This window comes from Aquarana catesbeiana, linkage group LG09, assembly GCF_042186555.1.
Source record: "Aquarana catesbeiana isolate 2022-GZ linkage group LG09, ASM4218655v1, whole genome shotgun sequence".
Lineage (NCBI taxonomy): Eukaryota > Metazoa > Chordata > Amphibia > Anura > Ranidae > Aquarana > Aquarana catesbeiana.
Genome location: NC_133332.1, coordinates 210,997,691 through 211,021,875, shown reverse-complemented (window position 1 = coordinate 211,021,875; position 24,185 = coordinate 210,997,691). Strand labels below are relative to the sequence as shown.

General features: G+C 40.7%; 1 protein-coding gene across 2 annotated transcripts in view; it reads left to right on the top strand.

The window, feature by feature from the left end:
• LOC141108237 (LIM/homeobox protein Lhx3) overlaps window positions 1-24,185 on the top strand; it is a 195,282-nt gene that overhangs the window by 38,701 nt on the left and 132,396 nt on the right. For both annotated transcript variants that reach the window (XM_073599640.1, XM_073599641.1), the window contains exons 3-9: window positions 1,778-1,826; window positions 4,053-4,158; window positions 5,587-5,677; window positions 7,414-7,559; window positions 14,677-14,820; window positions 16,383-16,512; window positions 21,025-21,147. In XM_073599640.1, the coding sequence (XP_073455741.1) occupies window positions 1,778-1,826; window positions 4,053-4,158; window positions 5,587-5,677; window positions 7,414-7,559; window positions 14,677-14,820; window positions 16,383-16,512; window positions 21,025-21,147 (789 nt within the window). The remainder of the gene's footprint in view (window positions 1-1,777; window positions 1,827-4,052; window positions 4,159-5,586; window positions 5,678-7,413; window positions 7,560-14,676; window positions 14,821-16,382; window positions 16,513-21,024; window positions 21,148-24,185) is intronic.

The following is a 24,185-nucleotide window of genomic DNA, read 5'->3' as shown; positions in this document are numbered from 1 at the left end:
TATTTATGAGCAGGAAGAAGGCAGGATCCCTCGGAATTGTAAAGTCTAAATTGTTGGGAGATCCTCTGTACCAATACTGTTGGAGTTTCGGACAAGACCAGAAGATGTGAAGGAAAGTTCCCTTATCTTCTCCACATCAGGGAAAATGAGCAAGGCATACAGTACATCTTAGAGAGGGCATGGGGGAGGGGATCCTTGTCCTCACAGTATGATTCAAACAAAGTCCACTGACTACCAAAATGCGTCGGGGGTGGGGGGAGGCCCAGGGTTTGAAAGAAGTGCTGCAGCTGAAGTGCCTGCCAGAAAGGTAACCCAAACCGGCCGTCCGGCTGCATCAATAAGGAAATTGTGGGCAAGGTATTAGCGGTTAGCAAATGGGAGACTTGACTACTATCTCTTTATATATGTACAGTAGCCATGTTGGTCTAGCTGAAAGTTTTATATTAGTTTTCTTTTTGTTTTGTTTTTCTTTATAAAAATAACACGTTATACTTGCCTGCTCTGTGTAATGGTTTTGCACAGAGAAGCCCTGATCCTCTTCTTCTCTGGTCCCCCCCCCCCCCGCTGGCACTTTTGGCTCCTTCTCTTTAACTAGTGCCCCTAATTGCAAGCCGCTTGCTATGACGGCACTGGTGCTTTCTTGCTCCTGAGCCATGCTCTATGCGTCCATAAGACACACACGCAGCCGTGGTGCTGCCCCACCTTCTGCTCTCTCCTCATTGGCTGTGATTGACAGCAGTGGTAACCAATGGCTCCAGCTGCTGTCTGTGCCAATAAGGAAAGAGACCAAGGCAGCCAAGGCTTCCGTGTACTTCGCTGGATAGAGAGAGGGTACAGTTAAGTATTAGGGGGGCTGTGGGGGGAGCAGCACACAGAAAGTTTTTTTACCTTCATCCTTTACAATCACTCAAAGTTAAATATTGCCTTGTACGTATGTTACTGGTCCATTGGACACACACACACGCACTGTGAAAGCTCATGCCATACGCTGACACCTATTAAAATATTCAAGGCCTGTTCTCAAGAGTAAAAAAATTCCTAAGGCTTGGTTCACACTACTGCTACTTTCCTGGCAATTTGCTGACAACTTGAGTACTACTTTTGATACGACTTGATGCGACTGAAGCGAGGGAGGGGCTACACTGCAGGGAATGTGTAACCTTCCTGTAATGTTGGATGCAAATCATATCAATATAGATTAAGATCCGACTTTGAGGTGACTTCTATTAAAGTCTATGGGCGCAAGTTGGATAGAAGTCCCCTTGAAGTAGTACAGGTACCTTTTCTAAAGTCAGAGCGACTTCAGTAGTGCTAATTAAGACAGCTCATTAATTAACCTATTTCACCGATTTCACATGTCATGCGACTTTACAGTTTAACTTTTCTGTGAAAATCTTATCATATATGAAGATGATTCTACCTTTTCTCATGCTACCTCTGTGTCTCTGAACCTGGCACAATTCCTATAGGGGCCTTGACCTTGGTGCACACTCAGTTTTAGCTTGTAAGCCGGACTTTTCCCCACCCTGCTATTGAGGATGCCTCATTGCAGTGATTATACATCTCGTTACTTTTTGTGAAGTTTGCACACGTTGTACAGAGCTTATGTACACATGAGGTATTTGCTAATTCCTACAGTGAATGTTTCTATATTCAGTAATAAGTTTAAAGGAGGATAGAGATCATTAGTGAAATCTAAATTGGTGAACTAAAACTATTGCTGTAAAATGTTACATGCAGTATATGTTTTAACTTAACATTCTTTACTCTGTTTTAGTTTTTTAGTGCATTTACAAAGGATTTTACACAAGGTGAAAACTACAAAGGTAATTATTGCGTTTGATTTTATAGAACAGAGCAAAATATGAAAGAAAGTATAATATATGCAAAACCTTATAATGAATTAACCGATTAACTAATTAAGAACTTTTTTTTTTTTTTTTTTTTTTTTCTATTAGCAACCAAATATTTTTCTTTGTCCCTTTTTTAAAAAATGTATCTAAACCGAAAAACAATAAAATTGTGTTTTTAGCTTGTCCACTGAACTGAGGAATTCATAGACTGTGGAATGATACAGATGCATACAGGAGAAAGTACACTGGAAATCAACAGGATAACCACCCTCACAACCATTGTGCCTCAGCTTTTTACTAGGCGTCTCAGGAAAGTGGTCATGTTTTCTTCAGTTATGTCTTTCAAAAGACAAAAAAGAAAATCCTGAGTTTTTATTAACCTTAAAAACTACTTCCTTTTTTTTTTGGTACAATATTTTTTATTGAGATATAAGAAAAAATACAGCCATAATATTGCCAGGCAAATGATATAAGAAATGGGCACGTTGTAGAACAGCATGAGAAACACAAAAAATGTTCCAAAGAGTGTGAACTATCACATGACAAGGACACTCCGACTTAGGCCGGGGGTCAACAAAGGGTGCCTGACCCTAGGACCCAGGGGCTGGAAAGGGCACTGGGCCCATTTAAAAATAGGGTGAACAAAGCCTAAACCAAACAAAAAAAAGGTGTGTGGGGGAATGGCTTAATAAGGGGTAGTTTTTTTTTTTTTTTTTTTTGTTTTTTGTTTTTTCAACTAGTACCCATTTTTTCTGTGGGTGATAGAATGAACCAACTCTCCCAAGAATTCCTGTGCCCCTCAATTAACTCCAAGACAATTGTTTTCTAAAGGGGTACAACAATCCTATTTATTGCAGCTTACTGGTCCTTACATGTTGACGATGTATAATTTTTTAGGCTTTTTTTAATTCTATATGTTCACCTGGTAATCCTGAAAATAACATACTTTTGTCCTTTCATGTCAATACATTTTTCTCCACTGTATCTATAGGGAGCAGCCACGGTTGTCACACAAAGGCTGGACTTCAAATATGTATACCTTTTTGTTCATCTCCATTACATGGAGGGTTTATGGCACTAGAAGTTTACACAATAAAGATAAGGTTCTTTGTGCTTTTTCTTAAGCTCACAGAAAGTGACAAGGACACTGCATTTCTGGCAAGATCAACAGGTAATTTCTGTACTTGCTAAAAATGTTCGTATCCTGAGAAAAAAAAATTTAATGCAGCCACCAAATTTAAGGACTGGTAAGCTACAATGTATAACATTTCTGTTTTTGATAGGTTTATATATACGGTACAAAGTCTTCCACTGGAAAGTGATTGAGAATTGGTTGCTAAGGAAAATACAAGATATTTTTATGCAAGATACTTTGGGGGTGATTTACTAAAACTGGAGAGTGCAAAATCTGGTGCAGCTATACATAAAAAAACAAATCGGCTTCTAACTTCAGCTTGTTCGATTAAACTTTGACAATAATACCTGATAGCTGATTGGATTCCATGCCGAGTTGCGCCAGATTTTACACTCTCCAACTTTAGTAAATATCTCCCAATAAGTTTCAGTGTTAAATATAATGTACCTGGTTTTTAAAGCTGAATCCACACCCATGTTTGGATAGATAGCTGTGAAGTGAATCAGATGGCGAGTTCTTGGGTTTTTCAAATGATCCAGTGGCTGATCTACTGATTTATCCATTAAAAATGTTTTTACCTCGCCTTTGTTGATACACTCGCAGACCTGGAACTAGTATAGTAATCTGATGTCATTAGCTGCCTTTTGTTCTGAGTCAGAAAGCATTGAAACCCAGGTCAGTACACATATAGTATTTTCAGGAGGTCACCAATAGCAATCCCCCCATATTTCTTCCCAATTATTTATGGAACAGGTATGGTAAATCCCGGGGGAAAGGGTGACACTATTAGCTGAAGTAGTAGTTCCAGTGGAAGCTGTGCCATTCAGGTGGGGGAATCAGCCCTACGGTTTCCAAAAGATGTAAGACTATATGTAAATTGAACTTTCATGCAGACCCTAAATTAGTTTTGCCAAAATGTGACTTTTAATTTTCCTGTACTAAATGTTGCAGGCATGTTGATATTCGCAAAAGCAATAAGCAGAGAACAATAAGCTTCCATTGCTTGATTTTGAATTTCTACCATGTTTCAATGCTGTGATATACTACCATTTCTGATTTTGCAGACTCTGATAGAAACGTTCAGACAGTTCGCCATGGGATTATAGATTATCTGCAGGCTTCCCCTACAGAACACCAGCCTTCTGCTTTCCCTTCCCTGGAGCCAATTGGGTAAGATCAGTGAAATGCAGTATCCAGCACCTAAGATTGGTTCTCTCTACGACTGTGCACATTATTGGTTAGAGCAGCCTTGATCCTCCATCACTGATGAAAGTACTGGAGACTTAAAGGAGAAGTCCAGCCAAAGCCTTTTTGGCTGTACTTCTCCTATGGATCACAGGAGTGCAATTCGTTTTGCATGCCTGTGACCCGTTTTCAGCAGAGAGCGGACTGAAGTCTGCTCTCTGCTGAAGTCACTGATTTCAGTCCAGGCACTGCGTCATCCCGACCTGGGAGTCTGGATCCGCCAGGTGCCTGGACTGACACCCATCTCAGCGAGCCACTGAGAGCCTGAGACGGCCGCTTCTCCCCCTCCACAGCTCGACGCTGCAGTGAGTGAGGAGGGAGCAGAGAGCTCTGAAAACGGAGTGATCAGCGGTGTTCGTTCGCTTGGTTCTCAGTGTAGAGGCGCTGGGGACAGATTCAGCATCGGACCGATGCTGCATCCACCTAGATTAGTATGATCAGGGGGGAAAAAAAATCCTTTACTGCTCTTTTAACAGCACCAATCAGTCCATATTCAAATTAAATTACTGATTTCAGTTAATGTTTAGGTTCCAAGACAATGTTCATCATTTAAAAAAAAAAAAAGTTTCCAGACCTAAATCTGATTCTCCACGGGATTTCAGCCTCTTTTAGTCTTCATTCTATTTTATACAACTCACCCTCTTGCCATGAGAAACTGTCCAAAATGTAGAATAAGTGGGATCATGACTTCTTACATGGCTCAGCACTTGGTGCTCACAGATCACCAGATGAAAAAGAACCTACGTCTGGATGAAAAACAGAAGCTCCATACTGGTTTTTCATTATTCGATTATCCTATTTTTAGTCATTTGGTAAAAGCTAGGAAACAGTCATGGTTGAAAGCTGATTTGTGGTCACCACATAGACCTGAAATACCTAATTTGTTGCCACAATTCATTGAGTGAAATTCTTTTCTACTGAGATTATTCATCGGTGAGTTTGTTGTAAGGGCAATAAAGTCGGTTGTATTTTTCACGGAAACTATATCCATAGACTCAGTATGCTGATCAATATTACATTTGTGTTAGTGTAGTGGTCTCTCTACTGTGGTCTGACATGCCCCCTTCATATCAAATTTAGTATTGGGCAGCACACTCAGTTTAACTGTCGTTTTTGTAGAAACTGCAGATGGGCTTTATTGATCCTACACTAAACCTCGCAGAGCTGCAATCATTAAAATATCTGAAATAAAAAGCATCTCTTGCTTCGTAGCAGCCTGTCAGATTTAAATCACACCTGGTTATAGAATTGGAAGGGAGAATTGGGTTGTTACCCATTTGCTTTTCTGTGAATAAACTGCTCTTCTGCCTAACAATGGCTCAGCTTCATCCTTATCTTTTTTATGTTTTGCAGCTCAAGTGACATCAGCTCTCTCCTTGGCAAAAAGGAACCCCATTACACCGCTATCATTTTTGAGAGCGAGAACTCCTATATTGGACGGGAGGTGTGGGTTTTCGTTATTATAAATATGTATTTTAAATTTTGTATATAGCACTGAAATAATCGCCAGGACCAGAATGTCAATGAACCAAAATGATTACAGTCAACCTTTATTTTTAGCCTTTTCTGTTGTCAAAAGAAAGAAAGAAAAGAAGCACATTTCTGGCTCCTAGGTTGGACTGACTGGCTTCTGACCCTGCAAAATTGTACCCACTGTTTGAGAAGATATTGGTATTATTTCGTTTTTTCGCCTTTAAAGTATTGACAGATTGGGTTTAGTTCCCACTAGAACTATGCTTCGCAATTTGTGGGTTTTCTGCAGGTGCTGTATTTTCTTCTTGCAATCCTAAGATGCACTGGAAGGGTGCCTGGCCTATGGCCAAACTGACTCTAGATCAAAACCAAGACTGTGTATGAGGTATTCGAGTGTAAGCTCCTCCTGGTGAAGAGGCTGATGACAGTGCTCCATTTTCTCTGTACAGCACTGCAGAAGCCAGAGCTCTAAAAACTGCTTTATAATATTGGTATGACTTTAATGGGAGTCATTGGAGTGTAGTCTCTGAAGCAAAGAATAATTTTAATGATTCACTGTGAAAAACACTGTATTGACAAAAGTATTGGACGCCTGCCTTTACACGCACATGAACATTAATGGCATCCCAGTCTTAGTCCGTAGGGTTCAATATTGAGTTGGCCCACCCCTTGCAGTTATAAGGGCTTTAAGTTTTTTTTGGAAGGCTGTCCACAAGGTTTAGGAGTGTGTCTATGGAGATGTTTGACCATTCTTCCAGAAGTGCATTTGTGAGGTCAGGCACTGTTGTTGGACAAGAAGGTCTGGCTCACAATCTCCACTCTAATTCATCCCAAAAGTGTTCTTTTGGGTTGAGGTCAGGACTCTGCAGGCCAGTCAAGTACCTCCACCCCAAACTCGCTCCTCCATGTCTTTATGGACCTTGCTTTGTGCACTAGTACACAGTCATGTAAAAACAGGAAGGGGCCATCCCCAAACTGTTCCCACAAAGTCGGGAGCATGATCTTGTCTAAAATAACTTTGTATGCTGACGCCTTAAGAGTTCCCCTCACTGGTACGAAGGGGCCAAGCCCAACCTCACACCATAATCCCCCCTCCACCACATGATATAGACCAAAGCAAGGTCCATAAAGTCATGGATGTGCTTGTTTTGTGGTCAAGGAACTTGACTGGCCTGCACACAGTCCTGACCTCAACCCAAAAGAACACCTTTGGGATGAATTAGAGCGGAGACTGCGAGCCAGGCTTTCTCGTCCAACATCAGTGCCTGACTTCATAAATGCGCTTATGGAAGAATGGTCAAACATTCCCATAGACTCACTCCTAAACCTTGTGAACAGCCTTCCCAGAAGAGTTGAAGCTGTTATAGCTTCAAAGGGTGGGCCAACTCGATATTGAACTCTATGGACTAAGACGCTATTAAAGTAAAAGCAGACCGTCCCAATACTTTTGACAATATAGTATATGTCATTGCTATACATATGTCAAATAGCTGTTTTACTGTGGTGGGGACACTGAATTGTAAACTTCTCTAGATGACAGACTCGTGAGTGCTTTAATGTGGGCTTTGCAGGAAACTGTCAATTTAAAAAAAATTTAGTTTTTTCATGCAGAGCAATATGACGGTAGACTTGCCAAAAGACAGGCCCAGACATTATGTACTAAAAATGTGTTTTCTGTGCTGACAATGTTCTCTCCCCCTCTTCCAGATAATAATGGACTTGATGCAGTATGAAAACATTTTGGTGCACAGAGCGTTAAGTTCAGATAAGGCTCTGTCAGAGACGCTTGGTATTGTCTCTGTTCCATCATGTTACCTGATCTACCCCAACGGTACTCACGGATTAATTAACATGTAAGTAACTAAGTGTCTGTAAAAGATACAAGGCGCTTTCCTTTCCTCTAAATGGATGATGCTGTGTGTTTTCACTGTACTTGGTTTAATGTTACTCGGCCGTAACCTAGTAACTGCTGATCATTTCCCCTCCAGAATGGCTCTAATGTCTCACTTTTCTTCATTTGTTTGTGTTTTATGCTATTTGTTTTTAGAATTGGAAATTTTATTCAAAAGTGCGACAATATTTTTCTCGTTCTTTGAGGGACACAGGAATTCGGGTTATTTTGCTGCCTACTGGAGGATCTGACACTGGCATGCAGAAAAATTGTAAACCACTTCCCAGTATAACCCCTGCATTATCCTGTGTGCACTAGTTACAGTATTTTGCTAGTTTCCTAGGAGGATGGATGGATGCCTTTTATCCAGCTCTGCTGAAAAAAGGCTAATCAATCTTTCGTTCTTGACTTTTTTTTTTCAATATTTGTGGAACTTTTTTCTATTCAGGTGTTGATCCTTTAAACAGCTCCTGGGCAGCAAGCTGTCCCTGATCCTCCTAGGGAGCTCTGTAGTAGATTTTTTGTTTGTTTTTTTTTTTGTTTTCTTACTGCGTGCCTATGCCTTAGTGCCGGTTCACACTACAGCAACTTGGGATCCGACTTGTAAGTCCACAAGTTGCCCCAAGTCGTTGGACATAAGAAATGCTATAGAAGTGAATGAGAGATGTCTTAATGTACACTACTGAAATTGCTCAGACTTCAGAAAAGGTTCCTGTACTACTTCAAGGCGACTTCTAGGCAACTTGTACCCATAGATTTCAGTGGAAGTCACCTCCAAGTCGGATCTCCATCTTTATTGAAGCAACTTTACAGGAAATAGAAAATAATTTACCCAGGTACCCCCCACGTTTACCCAGGCAACCCCCTCCCTCCCACAGAGCTGATTATTCTTTGATTGGCCACAGCCAAAGTCGCCTGTCCTGGAGGCGACTTTAAGTCACGTTGTAAGTTGCTCAAAGTCGTGCTGAAGTCTCCTTCAAATCGCCTTACTAAGTCGTGCTGTAAGTTGGGTTGCCCCTGTGTGAACTGGCACTTAGTTGGAGTTGTTTTGTTGACAGTATTTGAATTCCTGTGTCCCTTTATGGACAAAAACAAAACGGGAACATCCGAAAAATCTATTTCTTTGAGTCCAATGAAGGACACCACCTCTTCTTCTTTTTTTTTTTTTTTTTTTGTTTAGGCCCTTAGTGCTTCTTTATAACAAAACTAAGGCATGTTGGGTACAGGAAGGGTTATACTGGGGGCTTGCTTATGGTTTTTCTTTTTGCCAGTGTCCAATCCACCTGTAGACATCAGTATAACTGTATCTAAATTCCTGTGTCCCTCACTAGAGCCTAAGAAATAGATTTTACAGTAAATATAAAACTCTCATTAAAAGGTCTAGGCTATTTAAAAATTGTATAATAAACTCTCATCCCATATGGGTTGCCTCCCTTCTGTAGTTCTTAAAATGGTGGCCACCTTGGGTACTTCCAAAAGGGTTTTGATAGGAGACTTGTACTTGCCTCTGAGGCAGTGAGTTCTAAGATATACTTGCAATGTATAGAGGGCTAGAGCCTGGATCTAGGTGATATAGACCAGAACAACAGCGCTTGAGGCGATGCCTGCTGTATCAATTTCTCCTTCCCATAAATTAACACAGATAATTATTCTAAACAGGGTATATTAAAAGCTATATTCTTGGGGCAAGATCGACTTGTCTTGTTGCCCCAGGTACTCTGCCAGCATACCATTTCATATGGTCTGGCAGTGCCCTAAATATAATGCCCTATACAAATATATACACCCTAATATATTCCGATATTGGTCAGCTGTCTTTCAAACTATTCAGGACTTGTGCTCTATTCAACTGCTGTTTGACCCTAAGATTGCCCTCTTGCGCATTCTCCCTGAGGCTGTAGTACCACCATCATCTAAATTATTGCTGATGCATTTATTGTTTCTCACACGTAGACTTATTCCTCAGTGCCGGGTATCTCCTAGTTCTCCAACCTTTCTACAATGGCAGAACACCGTCAATGCCATTTGAGAGACTCAAAACATATCAACATAGAGGTTATCTTAAGAAGTCTAAAAAAATCTGGTCTTGTTTAAAGTTGCGTTCCACCCAAAAGTGGAAGCTCTGCTTATCTCCCCCCTCCCTTTTGGGGGGGGGTACCTGTTTCTGACAGGTACCAGTCCCCACTTTAGAGAAATCTCGCCATGGCGAGATCACTTGGAAGTTCATCCTCCTTCCCCCGCCGCCGGGCCAATCAGAAAGCGCAGTGTGCTTCGCATGTGCAGTAGAGGAACCGGCTGTGAAGCCACGAGACTTCACTGCCAGTTTTCCATACAGGCAATGGCAGCAGCATCACCCGAGAGCTGAAACATTGGCTGGGGTGCCGACATGGCTGGATGCAATTCGAGGACAGGTAAGTGTCCTAATAAGTCAGCAGCTACAGTATGTGTAGCTGCTGACTTTTAATTTTTTTGCTTGGGGGGCGGGGAACTCCACTTTAAGGCCAAAATTTTTAAATGGACGGCTGAGCGTGACTGGCTGTTAGGGTGGTTGGTGCGATACATCCTCGTAGTATTGAATTAATTGATAGAGCTTACAGTGCATCCAGGAATTAATTCACAGTGCTTCACTTTTTACACATTTTATGTTACAGCCTTTTTCCAAAATGGATTAAATTCATTATTTTCCTCAAAATTCTACAAACAATACTCCATAATTACAACATGAAAGAAGTTTAAAATGTTTGCAAATTTATTCAAACTAAAAAATGAAAAAAAATCACATCTTTATAAGTATTCACAGCTTTTGCCATGACACTCAAAATTGAGCTCAGGTGCATCCTGTTTCCACTGATTATCCTTGAGATGTTTCTACAACTTGACTGGAGTCCATCTGTGGTAAATTCAGTTGATTGGACATGATTTGGAAAGGCACACACCTGTCTATATATAAGGTCCCACAGTTAACAGTGCATGTCAGAGCACACACCAAGCCATGAAGTCCAAGGTATTGTCTGGAGACCTCCGAGACAGGATTGTATTGAGGCACAGATATGGGGAAGGGTACAGAAAAATGCCTAGAGCACAGTGACATCCATCATCCGTAAATGGAAGAAGTTTGAAACCACCTGGACTCTTTCTAGAGCGGGTCACCCAGCCAAACTGAGCAATCGGGGGGAAAAGGGCCTTAGTCAGGGATGTGACCAAGAACCGATGCTCACACTAACAGAGCTCCAACGTTTCTCTGTGGAGAGAAATAAACCTTTCAGAAGAACCCTCTCTGCAGCACTCCACCAATCAGGCCTGTATAGTAGAGTGGCCAGACGAAAGACACTTCTCAGTAAAAGGCACATGACAGCCCGCCTGGAGTTTGCCAAAAGGCACCTGAAGGACTCTGACCATGAGAAACAAAATTACAAAATTCTCTGGTCTGATGAAACAAAGATTGAACTCTTTGGCCTGAATGGCAAGCGTCATGTCTGGAGGAAACCGCTCATCACCTGGCCAATACCATCCCTACCGTGTAGCATGTTGGTGGCAGCATCATGATGTGGGGATGTTTTTCAGCGGCAGGATTAGGGGAAAGATGAATGCAGCAATGCTCTGGACCTCTGGGGTGAAGGTTCATCTTCCAACAGGACAGTGACCCTAAGCACACAGCCAAGATAACAAAGGGGTGGCTACGGGACAACTCTGTGAATGTCCTTAAAGTGGATGCAAACCCGATTCATGAAATTTGAGCTGGGCACGCAGTGTGTTTTTTATCTCTCTTCACAGCACTGTGCCCCGCAGCTTTGTCCTGCTCCGTACTTCTGTTATCAGCCTGATAACGTCTAACAAGCTCTTCGAGACGGGAGCTAGAAGTGTGTCGGGGGGGGGGGTTGCTATAAATTGATTAGCAGACAGATAAACTATTCACAGGCAACCACTGCATGTGTGGGAAGGGGTGTGTGCCTTTCTTCCAGTCAGCTGTCTCAGTGTCTAGCAATAATCCACTCCTACAGATGAATGAGGAAGTGAAAAATCAAACAGGACGTGCACTTTCTAAACCGTATATAAAGCTGAAGACCGCAGATATGGATGTAAAACTTAAGTAGGGAGATTTGTTTGATCTGTGTATAATCTGAGGCTGTTCACTTCACTGGGTATATGTGAGGGATTGCATCCACTTTTAAGTGGTCCAGCCAGAGCACAGACTTGAACCTGATTGGACATGTCTATTGAGATCTGAAAATGGCTGTGCACCGACACTCCCCATCCAACCTGATGGAGCTCGAGAGGTCCTGCAAAGAAGAGTGGGAGAAACTGCCCAAAAATAGGTGTGCCAAGTTTGTAAAGTACGAAAAAACACTTGAGGCTGTAATTGGTGCCAAAGGTGCTTCAACAAAGTATTGAGCAAAGGCTGTGAATGTTTATGTACATGTGATTTTTTTTTTTATAAATTTGCAAAGATTTAAAAAAACTTCTTTCACGTTGTCATTATGGGGTATTGTTTGTAGAATTTTGAGGAAAATTAATTAATTTAATCCGTTTTGGGATTAGGATGTAACATGACAAAATGTGGAAAAAGTGAAGCGCTGTGAATACTTTCCAGATGCACTATATATCTAAAAAAAAAAAAATTATATATATATATATATATATATATATATATATATATATATATATATATATATATATATATATATATATATATATATATATATATATATATATAATAATTTTTTTTTTTTACACCCTTCCATAAAAAAAGAAGTGCCCAACAATTTTCCTTGACATAACTTGAACCTGACTGAAGAAATTTTCAAGGGTAATGAATTCCTGTATGTATTTCTGAACATCAGCTCTTATACGTTTTAGTGTAGCTCATTGTACTCTTATGTATGCATGTCCTTTGCAATGATTCAGTTGTGGAGTGCATTATGCTTGATGTTAGATGACCTACAGTGCCTTGAAATTTTCCACTTTTTGTCATGTTACAACCAAAAACTTAAATGTATTTTATTGGGATATTATGAGATAAAACAACACAAAGTGGCACATAATTGTCAAGTAGGAAAGGAAAATGACAAATGGTTTTTAAAATCTTTTACAAATATCTGAAAAGTGTGGCGTGCATTTATATTCTGCCCCCCCCGAATTAATACTTTGTAGAACCACCTTTCGCTGCAATTAAAGCTGCAAGTCTTTTTGGGGATGTCTCTACCAGCTTTGCACATCCAGGGAGTGACATTTTGCCCATTCTTCATTACAAAATAGCTCAGGCTGAACAGCAATTTTCAAGTCTTGCCACAGATTCTCAATTGGATTTAGCTCTGGACGTTCACTGGGCCATTCTAACTCATTAATATGCTTTGATCTAAGCCATTCCATTGTAGCTCTGACTGTATGTTTAGGGTCATTGTCCTGCTGGAAGGTGAACCTCTGCCTGAGTCTCAAGACTTTTGTAGACTCCAAGAGGTTTTCTAATAAGATTGCCCTTTATTTGGCTCCATCCATCTTCCCATCAACTCTGACAAGCTTCCATGTCCCTGCTAAAGAAAAGCATCCCCACATGGTGTGGGCATGGTGTGTTCAGGGTGATGTGCAGTGTTTGTTTTCCGCCACACATACGGTTTGCTTTTAGGCCAAAAAGTTCAATTTTGGTCTTGTGACCAGAGAACCTTCTTCCACATGTTTGCTGTGTCCCCCACATGGCTTCTCGTAAACTGCAAACATGACTTCTTATGGCTTTCTTTCAATGATGGCTTTCTTCTTGCAACTCTTCCATAAAGGCCAGATTTGTAGAGTGCACGACTAATAGTTGTCCTTTGGACAGATTCTCCCACCTGAGCTGTGGATCTCTGCAGCTCCTCTAGAGTTACCGTCGGCCTCTTCGCTGCTTCTCTGATTAATGCGCTCCTTGCCCGGCCTGTCAGTTTAGGTGGATGACCATGTCTTGGTACGTTTGCAGTTAGTTGTGCCATACTCTTTGCATTTTCGGATAATAGTTTGAACAGTGCTCCGTGAGAGGTTCAAAGCTTGGGGTCTTTTTTTATAACCTAACTTTGCTTTAAACTTCTCCACAACTTTATTCCTATTTTGTATGCTGTGTTCCATGGCCTTCATGATGCTGTTTGTTCATTAAGGTTCTCTAATAAACTTCTGAGGGCTTCACAGAACAGCTGTATTTATATTAAATTACACACAGGTGGACTCTATTTACTAATTAGGTGACTTCTGAAGGTAATTGGTTCCAGGGTTATCGGAAGTAAAGGGGGCATGAATACAAATGCATGCCACACTTTTCACATATTTATTTGTAAAAAATGTTGAAAACCATTTATCATTTTCCTTACACTTCACAATTATGTGCCACTTTGTGTTGGTCTATCACATAAAATCCCAATAAAATACATTTACCTTTTTTGGGTTGTAACATGAAAAAATGTGGAAAATGTCAAGGGGTATGAATACTTTTTTCATGGCACTGTACTTCATTATCTGTACCTGTTATATAATTGTATGTATATGCCTAATACAAACTTCTTGCTAAAGCAGTTTGCCTATGTGGTGTGCTTATTCTTTATATTCAAAACCACCGCTCCTTTACCTGACCTATGCTGGTCTATACTTATCTGCTTTCTCTTGTCCATATGCATTGAAGTCCAAATGGTGATACCGAACAGCTGACTGATTACAAAAATGAAATTGTGTGTGATATTAATCGCAGTATAATCACTATGATCCAATTATTTACAGTCTTTTTCTAAGGGTACCAAAAAATCTGTCTTTGCCATTTTAGAAAATCTTTGTAAAACAAGCAATTAGCTCCTTTTTTTTTTTTTTTTTGTTTTGTTTTGTTTTTTGTTTTGCTTTACTCTGACATACAAAAGGCATGCAGGTAAACCTGAGACAATTGCTTTTAATTTGATCACTTTTCTTGGAGTAAAACATTCTTGTAATGAGCTGTACGTGTACCAACAAATGTGTTCTATATACATATATAATTGTTTTTTTTTTTTTTTTTCTTTGTGTTGATGTGGATTTTCTTTGAAAATATACTGACTTTCAGTGAATATATAGTTTTTCTTCTTTTTCAGTGCAAAACCTCTGCGATCTGTCTTCTCCTCTCATCTAAAATCCCTGCCTTCTGTAAGGAAGAAAGCGGGGGCACGCTCTGACTATCCACCGAAGCTGGTAGAGGAGGATGATAAAGAGGATGTTGTCTGGAAAGAGTATGACAAGTATGTGTCTTAAGCTGCCTATACAAGGGTTGTTTTTTTTTTTTTTTCCAGCTGAAAATAACCTGAACCAATTTCCTCATCCACGCATTCAAGGTGGATGTGGGAATCCTCCCCGTTGTGTCATTGTTTTCTGACAGAGGGACTCCTGCTGTCAGATTACACTTAGCACTTCAGATGATTACCTGCTGTGCTGATCAAAGCAACATTTTCCATCAAGCCTGTTCATAGGAGGTTAACTGATATTTGGGCTACAGTGATCATTAATAGCCATAGATGGGTCGAAATTCGGCTCGTCCCTGCTGAACCAGCCAAATTTTGATCCAACTGTGGCAAGCTTTAAACTTGCTGTGCACTCTGCAAAATGGGCGGGCTTATTCTACATTGGACTAGCTTTGCATGCATAGGTGAACCTGATATCTAATGAAGTAGGCTACAAGTAGAATGTTGCCTGTTATTATTTAGGAAACATTGACACTGCTATAAGACAGTGATTTTGTTTGCCTGTATTCAACCTGTTGAATTCACATGGAATTACTAACATCCACTAAGCCATGAGGCACAGTTGAGTTTGTCATCAAAAACTATGTACAAGGATATGCTTTCTCCTCACTTTTTATTGTTTCTTAAAGTTTTGTCACATGTACTCTAGGGTAAAGCTCAGAAAATTAATAATAATTTAATGTCTTTGCAGTGACACGTTTTTGTTTTTTTTTGTTTTTTCCGGTTGTGCTCAAAATGACTGGAATTATTTTAGAAGTGTTACAGTGCAATCAAATACCAAAAAAAAAGCAGGATACAGAAACTGCAACCATACATATGTAAAATTAAAGTATGTGTAATTTTACAAACAAACATGTAATCCTATTTCATTGTCCTTCGATGTGATAGCTGCACTTTTTTTTGGCTAAATATGTTTTCTGCAAGTACAGAAAAATGAGAAATCCAGATTCCTCATAGCTTCCTGTGTAGTGATCTGAAAGTCCATAATATCTTCTGTGAACTTCAGAACTCCTTATCCCTATAGAATTGGAGATGAGGAGAAGGTGTCTATAATCTTAATCAGGAGAGCAGCCTAGGGTGACAATGTTGCTCCTCCATTAATACAGAACATTGAGTGTTCCATTAATACCAGGTTAAAATAAGGGGAAAATATGCCAAAAAGAAAACTAAAGCAGCCACCACATCTCAGGACTAGTAAGCTGAAATATGTTTTTTCCTTTCTTTTTGGGTTTAGATATGCTTAAAATTCAGAGCACATTAATAAAGTGGCACCCTCAGTTTGTGTGACTTTTACACTTCTGCTTTTGTCTTCCTGTATGTCTGTCTATATTCAGAATAAGTATAATTACATCAATGGTATTCAGGGATATTTAGTAATTGGCATAATTTGCAGATTAGTTGTTTACCTAATTAGAACATGCAAAACAAATCTGTGTATAGAAGGAAGCTAAAAAGTTGTTTGTGGATCTAAAAACTGTCAGAAAACTGTCCTTTTTAAATCCTATTTCTTTCTCCACAGTAAGCTCAGTGTCCTGACTATAGCTCTTGATTTCCTCATTTAGGTCCAAGATGTACACAGCTGACCTGGAATCAGGGTTGCATTACCTCTTGCGAGTTGAACTGGCCACCCACCAGACACTTGAGGGAGAGAAGCTGAAAACATTTAAAGACTTTATAACCATCTTGCATAAGGTGTGACATTCAACTAGATTATGACAGCTGCAAGCTCATAAGATAAAATTGTGGCTACTTCCCAACATCTGATATCTAATCATCGTATCCCCTTTAGAGGGTTTACTGGCCAAGCTAGAAAAAAATAAGGACTCAAAATAATGTCTGTTCCTTTTTTCTTGGCTAGAAATGTTTTTTGTACTGCTTGAGCAAAATATTGTAGATAATCTTGTAAATATGTGGCCGCATTAAAAGAAAAAAGTTACCACAGTTCCTATAAGCAAAACTTTTAATTAGGGCTGCAACTAACGATTATTTTCATAATCGATTAGTTGGTTGATTATTGTTTCGATTAATCGGTTAATAACCTTAAAAAAAAAAGTGTGGTGTATAATTTAGTTAATATGAAAAGTTTAAAAAAAAAAAGCAATTTCTTCTTAAATATTTCTATGCAGTGGTAAATATAAACAACCAACTATATGGTTAGGGAGCAAAATATTGAATCCACTCTGAGAATAACAGATAGAAGAGATATACTGTATACACTATTAGAAGAGAAATACAGTTTTTTGGCCAATTTGTTGTTGGGCAGATTAAAAAATACAAATTGCTGCAAAAACGCATTACATGCTTTTCTGCAGCTTCTCCATTGAAGTATATTCAACCAAAAAAGCACCTTGACCCTTTCCAAATATGCAACGGCTGAAAAAAAGCATAGATGTGAATGTGTCCCGTAGAAAACCATGTTAAATAAACTGTAGTGTGTTTCTGCAAAAAGCACCAAAAAACAGAAAGATGTGAACCAGATCTAAGACGTTTAGTAACACAATGGAGTTAAAAAAACTAAAAATGAGCCCCTTTATATTACAAAAAAAGCAAATAATCGCTACTGTAAGGGGTTCATTTTTTTACTGTAGAACTGTGACAGTAATATTTACAGTAGCGATTATTTGCTCTTTTTGTACTATAAAGGGCTAATTTTTATTATTTTTAACCCCATTATGTTACTGGCCAATTAATCGATTATGAAAATAGTAATCGATTAATTTCAGATTAATCGATTAGTTGTTTCAGCCCTACTTTTAACACACTGCACTAAATTCGCTATTCTGTTTCAATAATGTTCAAGTTTAACAAAAAACAATCAAGCATCACTTCTGCCCATGCAGGAGCCTAGCTTTGACAGTTGTAACAAAGGCTGGCTTATACAATGGCAACGAAGAAGGCAAATAAACTGTGGAATAGAACAGAAAGCTGACATAGCAGCAGTAACTGGTCATAACTTATAAGCCATAAAAGTCGAAAGGCCCTAGAGAGGCTCCCCACGGTGGTGAGATGCCCTCGGACCTGCTAATGCACATGCAGAGGCACAATATGCACCCTGTGTAAATGCCTGAGACTAAAAGGATATGAGAGGAAATAGACAAGAAGGTGGTGCTATGGGAGGAAGAGTATTGTACCTGTAAAGCAGTGATCATCAATTCTGTCCTTAGGGCCCACTAACAGGCCAGGTTTGCAAGATAACTGAAATACATCACAGCTGATATAATTTGCTGCTCAATGATTGCTGTATTCTAGTCTGCATCTCCCCAAGGTAATACATAAAAACCTGGCCTGTTAGTGGGCCCTGAGGACAGGGTTGATGACCACTGTTGTAAAGCAAGGTGTAGAAGAGAAGACAAAAGGAAGGAGGGATAAGATCAGGATGCCCAATGCCAAGAGGGAAGGGAATAAAAGGTCTTGGGAACGTCAAGGCGGCCTGTTGGAGTAGGCCCAAGCTGGCTTCAGGGAGGGTAGGGAAGGCATACATCTGCCACGGTTCCCAGATCTTAAAAAACTTAGCATGGGAGTCGTTGGAGATGCTGGACATCTGTTCATTGAGCATCAACATTGTCATATGGTCAGTCACCCCCTGGAAGGGGGCCGAGGGCTTTTTTTTTTGGACAATGATTCTCTTAGCTGACAGAAAAAGGTAGGAAGCGATCTTGAGCTAATGAGTGAATAAATCTGAAATAGGGCAGTGTAATAAGGCAAACTTAGCCTCTCTATGTATAGGTAGGTCAAACAGAGTAAATGGGAGGCAAAATACTGGAGACCAGACCAAATTTGGAATGTAATATTATTATTTTGATATATGTTCTGAAAAATGTACATTACTTTAGTAAAGTGTAGAGCAAGCTGGGAAGGAAAACAATTATTTTTTTAGCCACGGAATGTTGTCATGTGTTACGTACAGATAGAAGGGGTTGACCTTGTATGGTCTCTGAATTCTACAGCGTGAAGTCTTTCATTCTGTTTGTTACCAAGAGGGGCAGAATTTCTTCCCACCATCATTCCTTGGAGCAACTGTGTAGTGTTAATCTGCCTGTCATATTATGTGTAACAAGCCGTACACTCCAATGCTTTTAGTAGATTAGTCTCACTGTCTCATTTAGATTATCACATTGTTATGTGGTAGAGATGCAGCATCCGTGTGTGGTTATCCTGAGGCTACTTTCACACTGGGATGGGGGAGGGCATTATAGGTAAAGCAGCTCTAATCTTAGCGTCGCTTTTTGGCCGCTAGCGGGGCACTTTTAACCCCCACTAGTGGCCGAATAAAGGGTTAAAAGTGCCCGCAAAGTGCTGCTGCCGAAATTAAACTCATAAAAGCCCCCACAGTCTAAAATACTTAGACGTAGCTATATGATGGAAGTGTGGCACTACAGATCGGAGAACCATTAGGGACATCGTCACCGGGAGCTGAGGTGGTGTGGAACGTCTCATTGCCCAGCAAGGACAACATCCAGGGAGGTAGATTTCCAAAAGGTGAACATTGATCATGGGTAACCAAGATACTGAAACCAGACAAGGACTGCAGTGAGAGTAATACAATAAATATAGTGTGCAATGTGTCCTGCTCTCGGTAGAAGGCAGGACAAATAGTGTTATTATTGTAGTCAGACTTGTCAAAAAAGAGGGGGAAGGGAGATACTTCAGAGAGCCCCTAGTCGAACTTTGAAGGCACAGCAAATCAAGAAGATCATATTCAAAATAACAATATAGTAAATTTTATTAAATAAATAAATGTATAAATAACAAAGACATTGACAAAAAATATAAAAAGCATCTATGTGAGAGATATACGTGATGTGAGCCCCGGTGTGTCACCCTTGCAGCCTATCTGCACCTGCTCGGATTTTACTGACACTTCTCACTGCAATAATAACACTATTTGTCCTGCCCTCTACTGAGTGCAGGACACATTGCACACTATTTATTGTATTACTCTCACAGTAGCCCTTGTCTGGTTTCAGTATCTTGGTTACCCATGACCCATTTTCACCTTTTGGAAATCTACCTCCCTGGATGTTGTCCTTGCTGGGCAATGGGCCGTTCCACACCACCTCAGCTCCTGGTGGCGATGCTCGTAGTGGATCTCCGCTCTGTAGTGCCACCCTTCCATCATATAGCTACGTCTGTAAGTATTTGACTGTGGGGGCCTTTTATGGGTTTAATTTTTTTATTCCTACCTATTATTACCAATCCCCTTTGGCAGGGTCAGACCATATAGATATTTCCTCTACTATCATATATTACATACTCCAAGTCACGTGTATGCTCCTGAAGATTTGATCAATCCATGAAATGTGTAGAGCTGTTTAGTGCCGTGTGTCTACTTGTCATACTCTTCATATATGCATTATGTGATATCAACTGCCTATTTTATGTGATGATTTGTCTTTTTTATTTTAATATATTTGAATTTGTGACTATATCAATTGTAGTGATTCCATTATACATTATGATCATATATCAGAATATTGCTGTTATCATTTTCATCAGTAAATCTGTCTTCATATATTCATATTCATATGTGCTTCATTTTTAAGTCCCACCGCCCTTTTCCCCATTCATTTAGACAGGGATGGAGGCACTGGACCTTGCCAGGTCTCTGCCTCATATAAAGTCCCAAACTGTTCTTGCTTGAGTTATTTTATTTAAACTAAAGTAAAATCCGTACGCCAAGGAGAAAAAAAAGCTGACAGTTCAGTTGCCACTTTTTTAGGACACGTTCTGTTTGTTATGGACAGTATACTTGTTTCACCATGGATATCTTATAAGGTGCTTCCTTTTGGTTTAGTTGCAGTTATATATTAGTCCTTTTGTGGTCCATTGCAGCCTCCTGCCACGGTTTTGTTTCTTTCTGTTGGTAAATGTTTTATGTAACATTGCCATGCTATACACAATCCTTTCATGCAGCCTCAAAGAATTTGAAAAAAATGCCTTTTGTAATTTTATAGACAACAGTGTTCAGGAAAATAGTAAGTCAATGAAACAAAATTGTTAAAGGAAAGTTGAAACTATAAACCCTATTCCTTCAGTGATTTAGTAGGCACACACTAATAGAAGTGTTCAATACCTTAAATACCTACATGCATTTGTAAAGGGTACACTTTAACTACTGTGTAATGTTGGGCTATGCTATACAAATCGTACTTTGTATATGGTTTTTACAAAAATTTCACTTTTGTGCTTAAAAATGCCTTTCAGTTGTTCCCAGGGCGCCTTCATGTGATGAAGTTGTTGGAAACACTGCAGGAGTGGCTGGCCAGTATGCCTCTGGACAAGATTCCTTATGATGCCATCTTGGATATAGTCAACAACAAAATGCGGGTAAGTTAGGGTGATGGTATGAGTGAAGGAATCCTTAGTTCTTGGGCACCAAGAAGTGGAAGAAAGATGTAAGGAACTGGCTCTTTTAAAACAGTAGGTGTTCTCTGTCAGGTCCTAAGCACTGTAAAGATTATGATTATTCTTAGGCAGCACTCCCAGGACTGGTGACCAAAGGTTAGCTCTTTGCTGAAGTAGGGACTGGGCGTCCAAGGTGGAAAGTGTCAGAGAAGAATCTATAAAGTCCAGATTTAATTTAGACTTGTATCATAAAAGGCCAACTTGTTTTAGGGGCTCAAAGTGTTCTCCCTTCCTCAGGGTTTTGTAGGAGACCTTATTAATCTTATACCCTTTTGGCATTGATCATGTTTGGCTGCGGTAATGCCTGCCAAATGCAATATGCTCTTTAATTTTTGCTGCATAAGTGAAGCACAGTGCCACGGCATGTGTACAACCTTGAGCGGCTGCATTGCCAGTTGAGGTTGGCGGTTGGGATGCCGTAAAACCATGGCTCAACCACCTAGTTTTACCGCCCCGAGCCTCATGTGTGAATGAAACCTAAGAAGGAGAGGGGCATGCTTACTCATTTCTGAGAGGGAGAGTGGTAAGATGGCGATTGAGCTAGTCATAACCCATACCTAAGACCAGCACACTGGATAAGAGGGTCTCCGCAAGTTGCACTGAATTTATTTTCAACTATTCAATAGTATTTCATTTTGAATGTGTATTTTATGCTTCCTAAACATTATTTCTCTGAAAGACGATTTATGGTTTTCTGCAAGTGTGAAACAAATTTTATAAATGTGTGTGAAAATCCTGCGCTAATTATAAGCGTAGACTGCTGCACTTTTATCACTCCTTGGATACAAGGAGATAATGGAAAAAATGTGAAAATGTAAAGGGTTGCTCTGCCTCCTAAACAAAGAAAAACTCTTATCAAAAAATGTAGCAAACACAGTGTATCAACTAGTGATAAATAGTTCAATAAATAAGTGTCCATGTGTATCAAAAATTATTCCATTAGTATTCCACCAACTAGATGTGCTATCCACCGTTCCCAGTGATAATAAAATATAACGATACAAATGAAAATTAAATTGGCCTCTTACCAACTTCCGATCTCTAAATTATAAGAGATCATCTAACGCATGAGGTAAGAAAATGCCCGATGCCTAGCCACATTCTCTGTGTGTCTCCCAACCTCCAAGATTGATTTGACAGCTCCAAGCTCAGCTTCCCAACACCTTTCAATCTGGACTCTGGCTCCACACTGAGGCTGGGTTCACACTGGTGCGACATGACAGCCGTCCTACTTTGGATCCGACTTTGCCCTGCGACATGAAGCCGGCATGCGTCCGACTTTCAATGACCGGGGATACAACTTGGATCCCCGCCATTGCCCGGCACTGTGTGCCGTCATAACGGGGCGTGGTCATCGGGTGATGTTGACCACGCCCCCTTATGGCAGCATAGTCCCAGCATGCCCTGGGACTGTGACCTCATAAGGGGGTGGAGTCACCTCATATATAAGTCCATTGCAGGGCGCTCAGAGAGCATTCCAGCTGGAGAGCGTGTCGTGTCAACATCGGAAGAGAAGAGGGAAGAAGACCAGATGGCAGAAGTCCGGGCCACCGCTAGCAAAAGAGCTGCAGAAGATAGCAGAGGAGCTGGTAGATGATCAGGACACCGTGAGGAGACGCTGGAGAGACCCCCGAAGTCGTAAGAAGACCCCGGAGCTGCCTAATAAATTACTTTAAAAACCTGTGTACTGTGTTTTTTCATTGACACTTTATTCCCTAGGTGAATGGGTAGGGGTACGATGTACCCCATACTCATTCACAAAGGGTGGGATCTGGGGGCCCCCTTATTAAAGGGGGCTCCCGGATTCCGATAAGCCCCCCGCCCGCAGACCCCGACAACCAACGGCCTAGGTTGTCGGGAAGAGGCCCTTGTCCTCATCAACATGGGGACAAGGTGCTTTGGGGTGGGGGGCCGCAGGGCCCCCCTTGCCCCAAAGCACGCACCCACCCCCCCATGTTGAGGGCATGCGGCCTGGTACGGTTCGGGGGGGCGGGGCTCGCTCGTCCCCACCCCCATTTCTGACAGGCCGGGCTGCGTGCTCGGATAAGGGTCTGGTATGGATTTGGGGGAACCCCCACGCCATTTTTTCGGCGTAGCGGGTTCCCCTTAAGATCCATACCAGACCCAAGGACCTGGTATGCTGTTGGAGGGGGAACCTATGCCGGTTTTTTAATTAAAATTTGGCGCGGCGTTCCCCCTCAAGATTATGTGAGCACAAGTCGCATGCCGAAGTCGGATCATGTGAGACGGCGATCCGACTTCAATGATGGTCAATGGGCTAAAGTAGGATCAAAGTCGGACCAAAGTAGTACAGGGAGCATTTCTAAAGTCGGAACGACTTGTGTCGGACCAGTTAGGACGGCTCCCATAGGGAAACATTGAATTTCACACGTCATGCGACATGAGCTCCCAATGTCGGAGCGTTTGTCGGACCAGTGTGAACCCAGCCTGAAAGTATATTTCACAGCATCCCAGCACAGCTTGCCTCGCTCAGGATGATCACTGTGCTTCACTCAGGTGTGTGTGCAGGATAAGGGAACACAAAAAAAGAGCTCATCGTATAGTTTGTAAAAACGGGGTTTATTAAAGCTAAAATATGCACTAACAGAGAGAGTAATATTAGGCAGTAGAGAGAAGATGATCCAGCATGGACATCTGTGTTATAAAGGAATATAATTGTGCACTACTATGTGTAATTTTTTAAAGATAATATAAACCATCAACCTACAAGGAATATAGTCAAAATAAACTCAGAAAAGAAAAAAATATATAATAAATGTATAGTGACCGTGAAATACCGTATTTATCGGCGTATAACACGCACATTCATTTTAAGAGGGAAGTTTCAGGAAAAAAACTCAAATTTTAAATAAGGAACTTTGAAGCAAAATAAGGGTCAGCGCCCATCTGCAGCCTCACCATTGCCATCAATGCAGCCTGATCAATGCCCATCTGCAGCC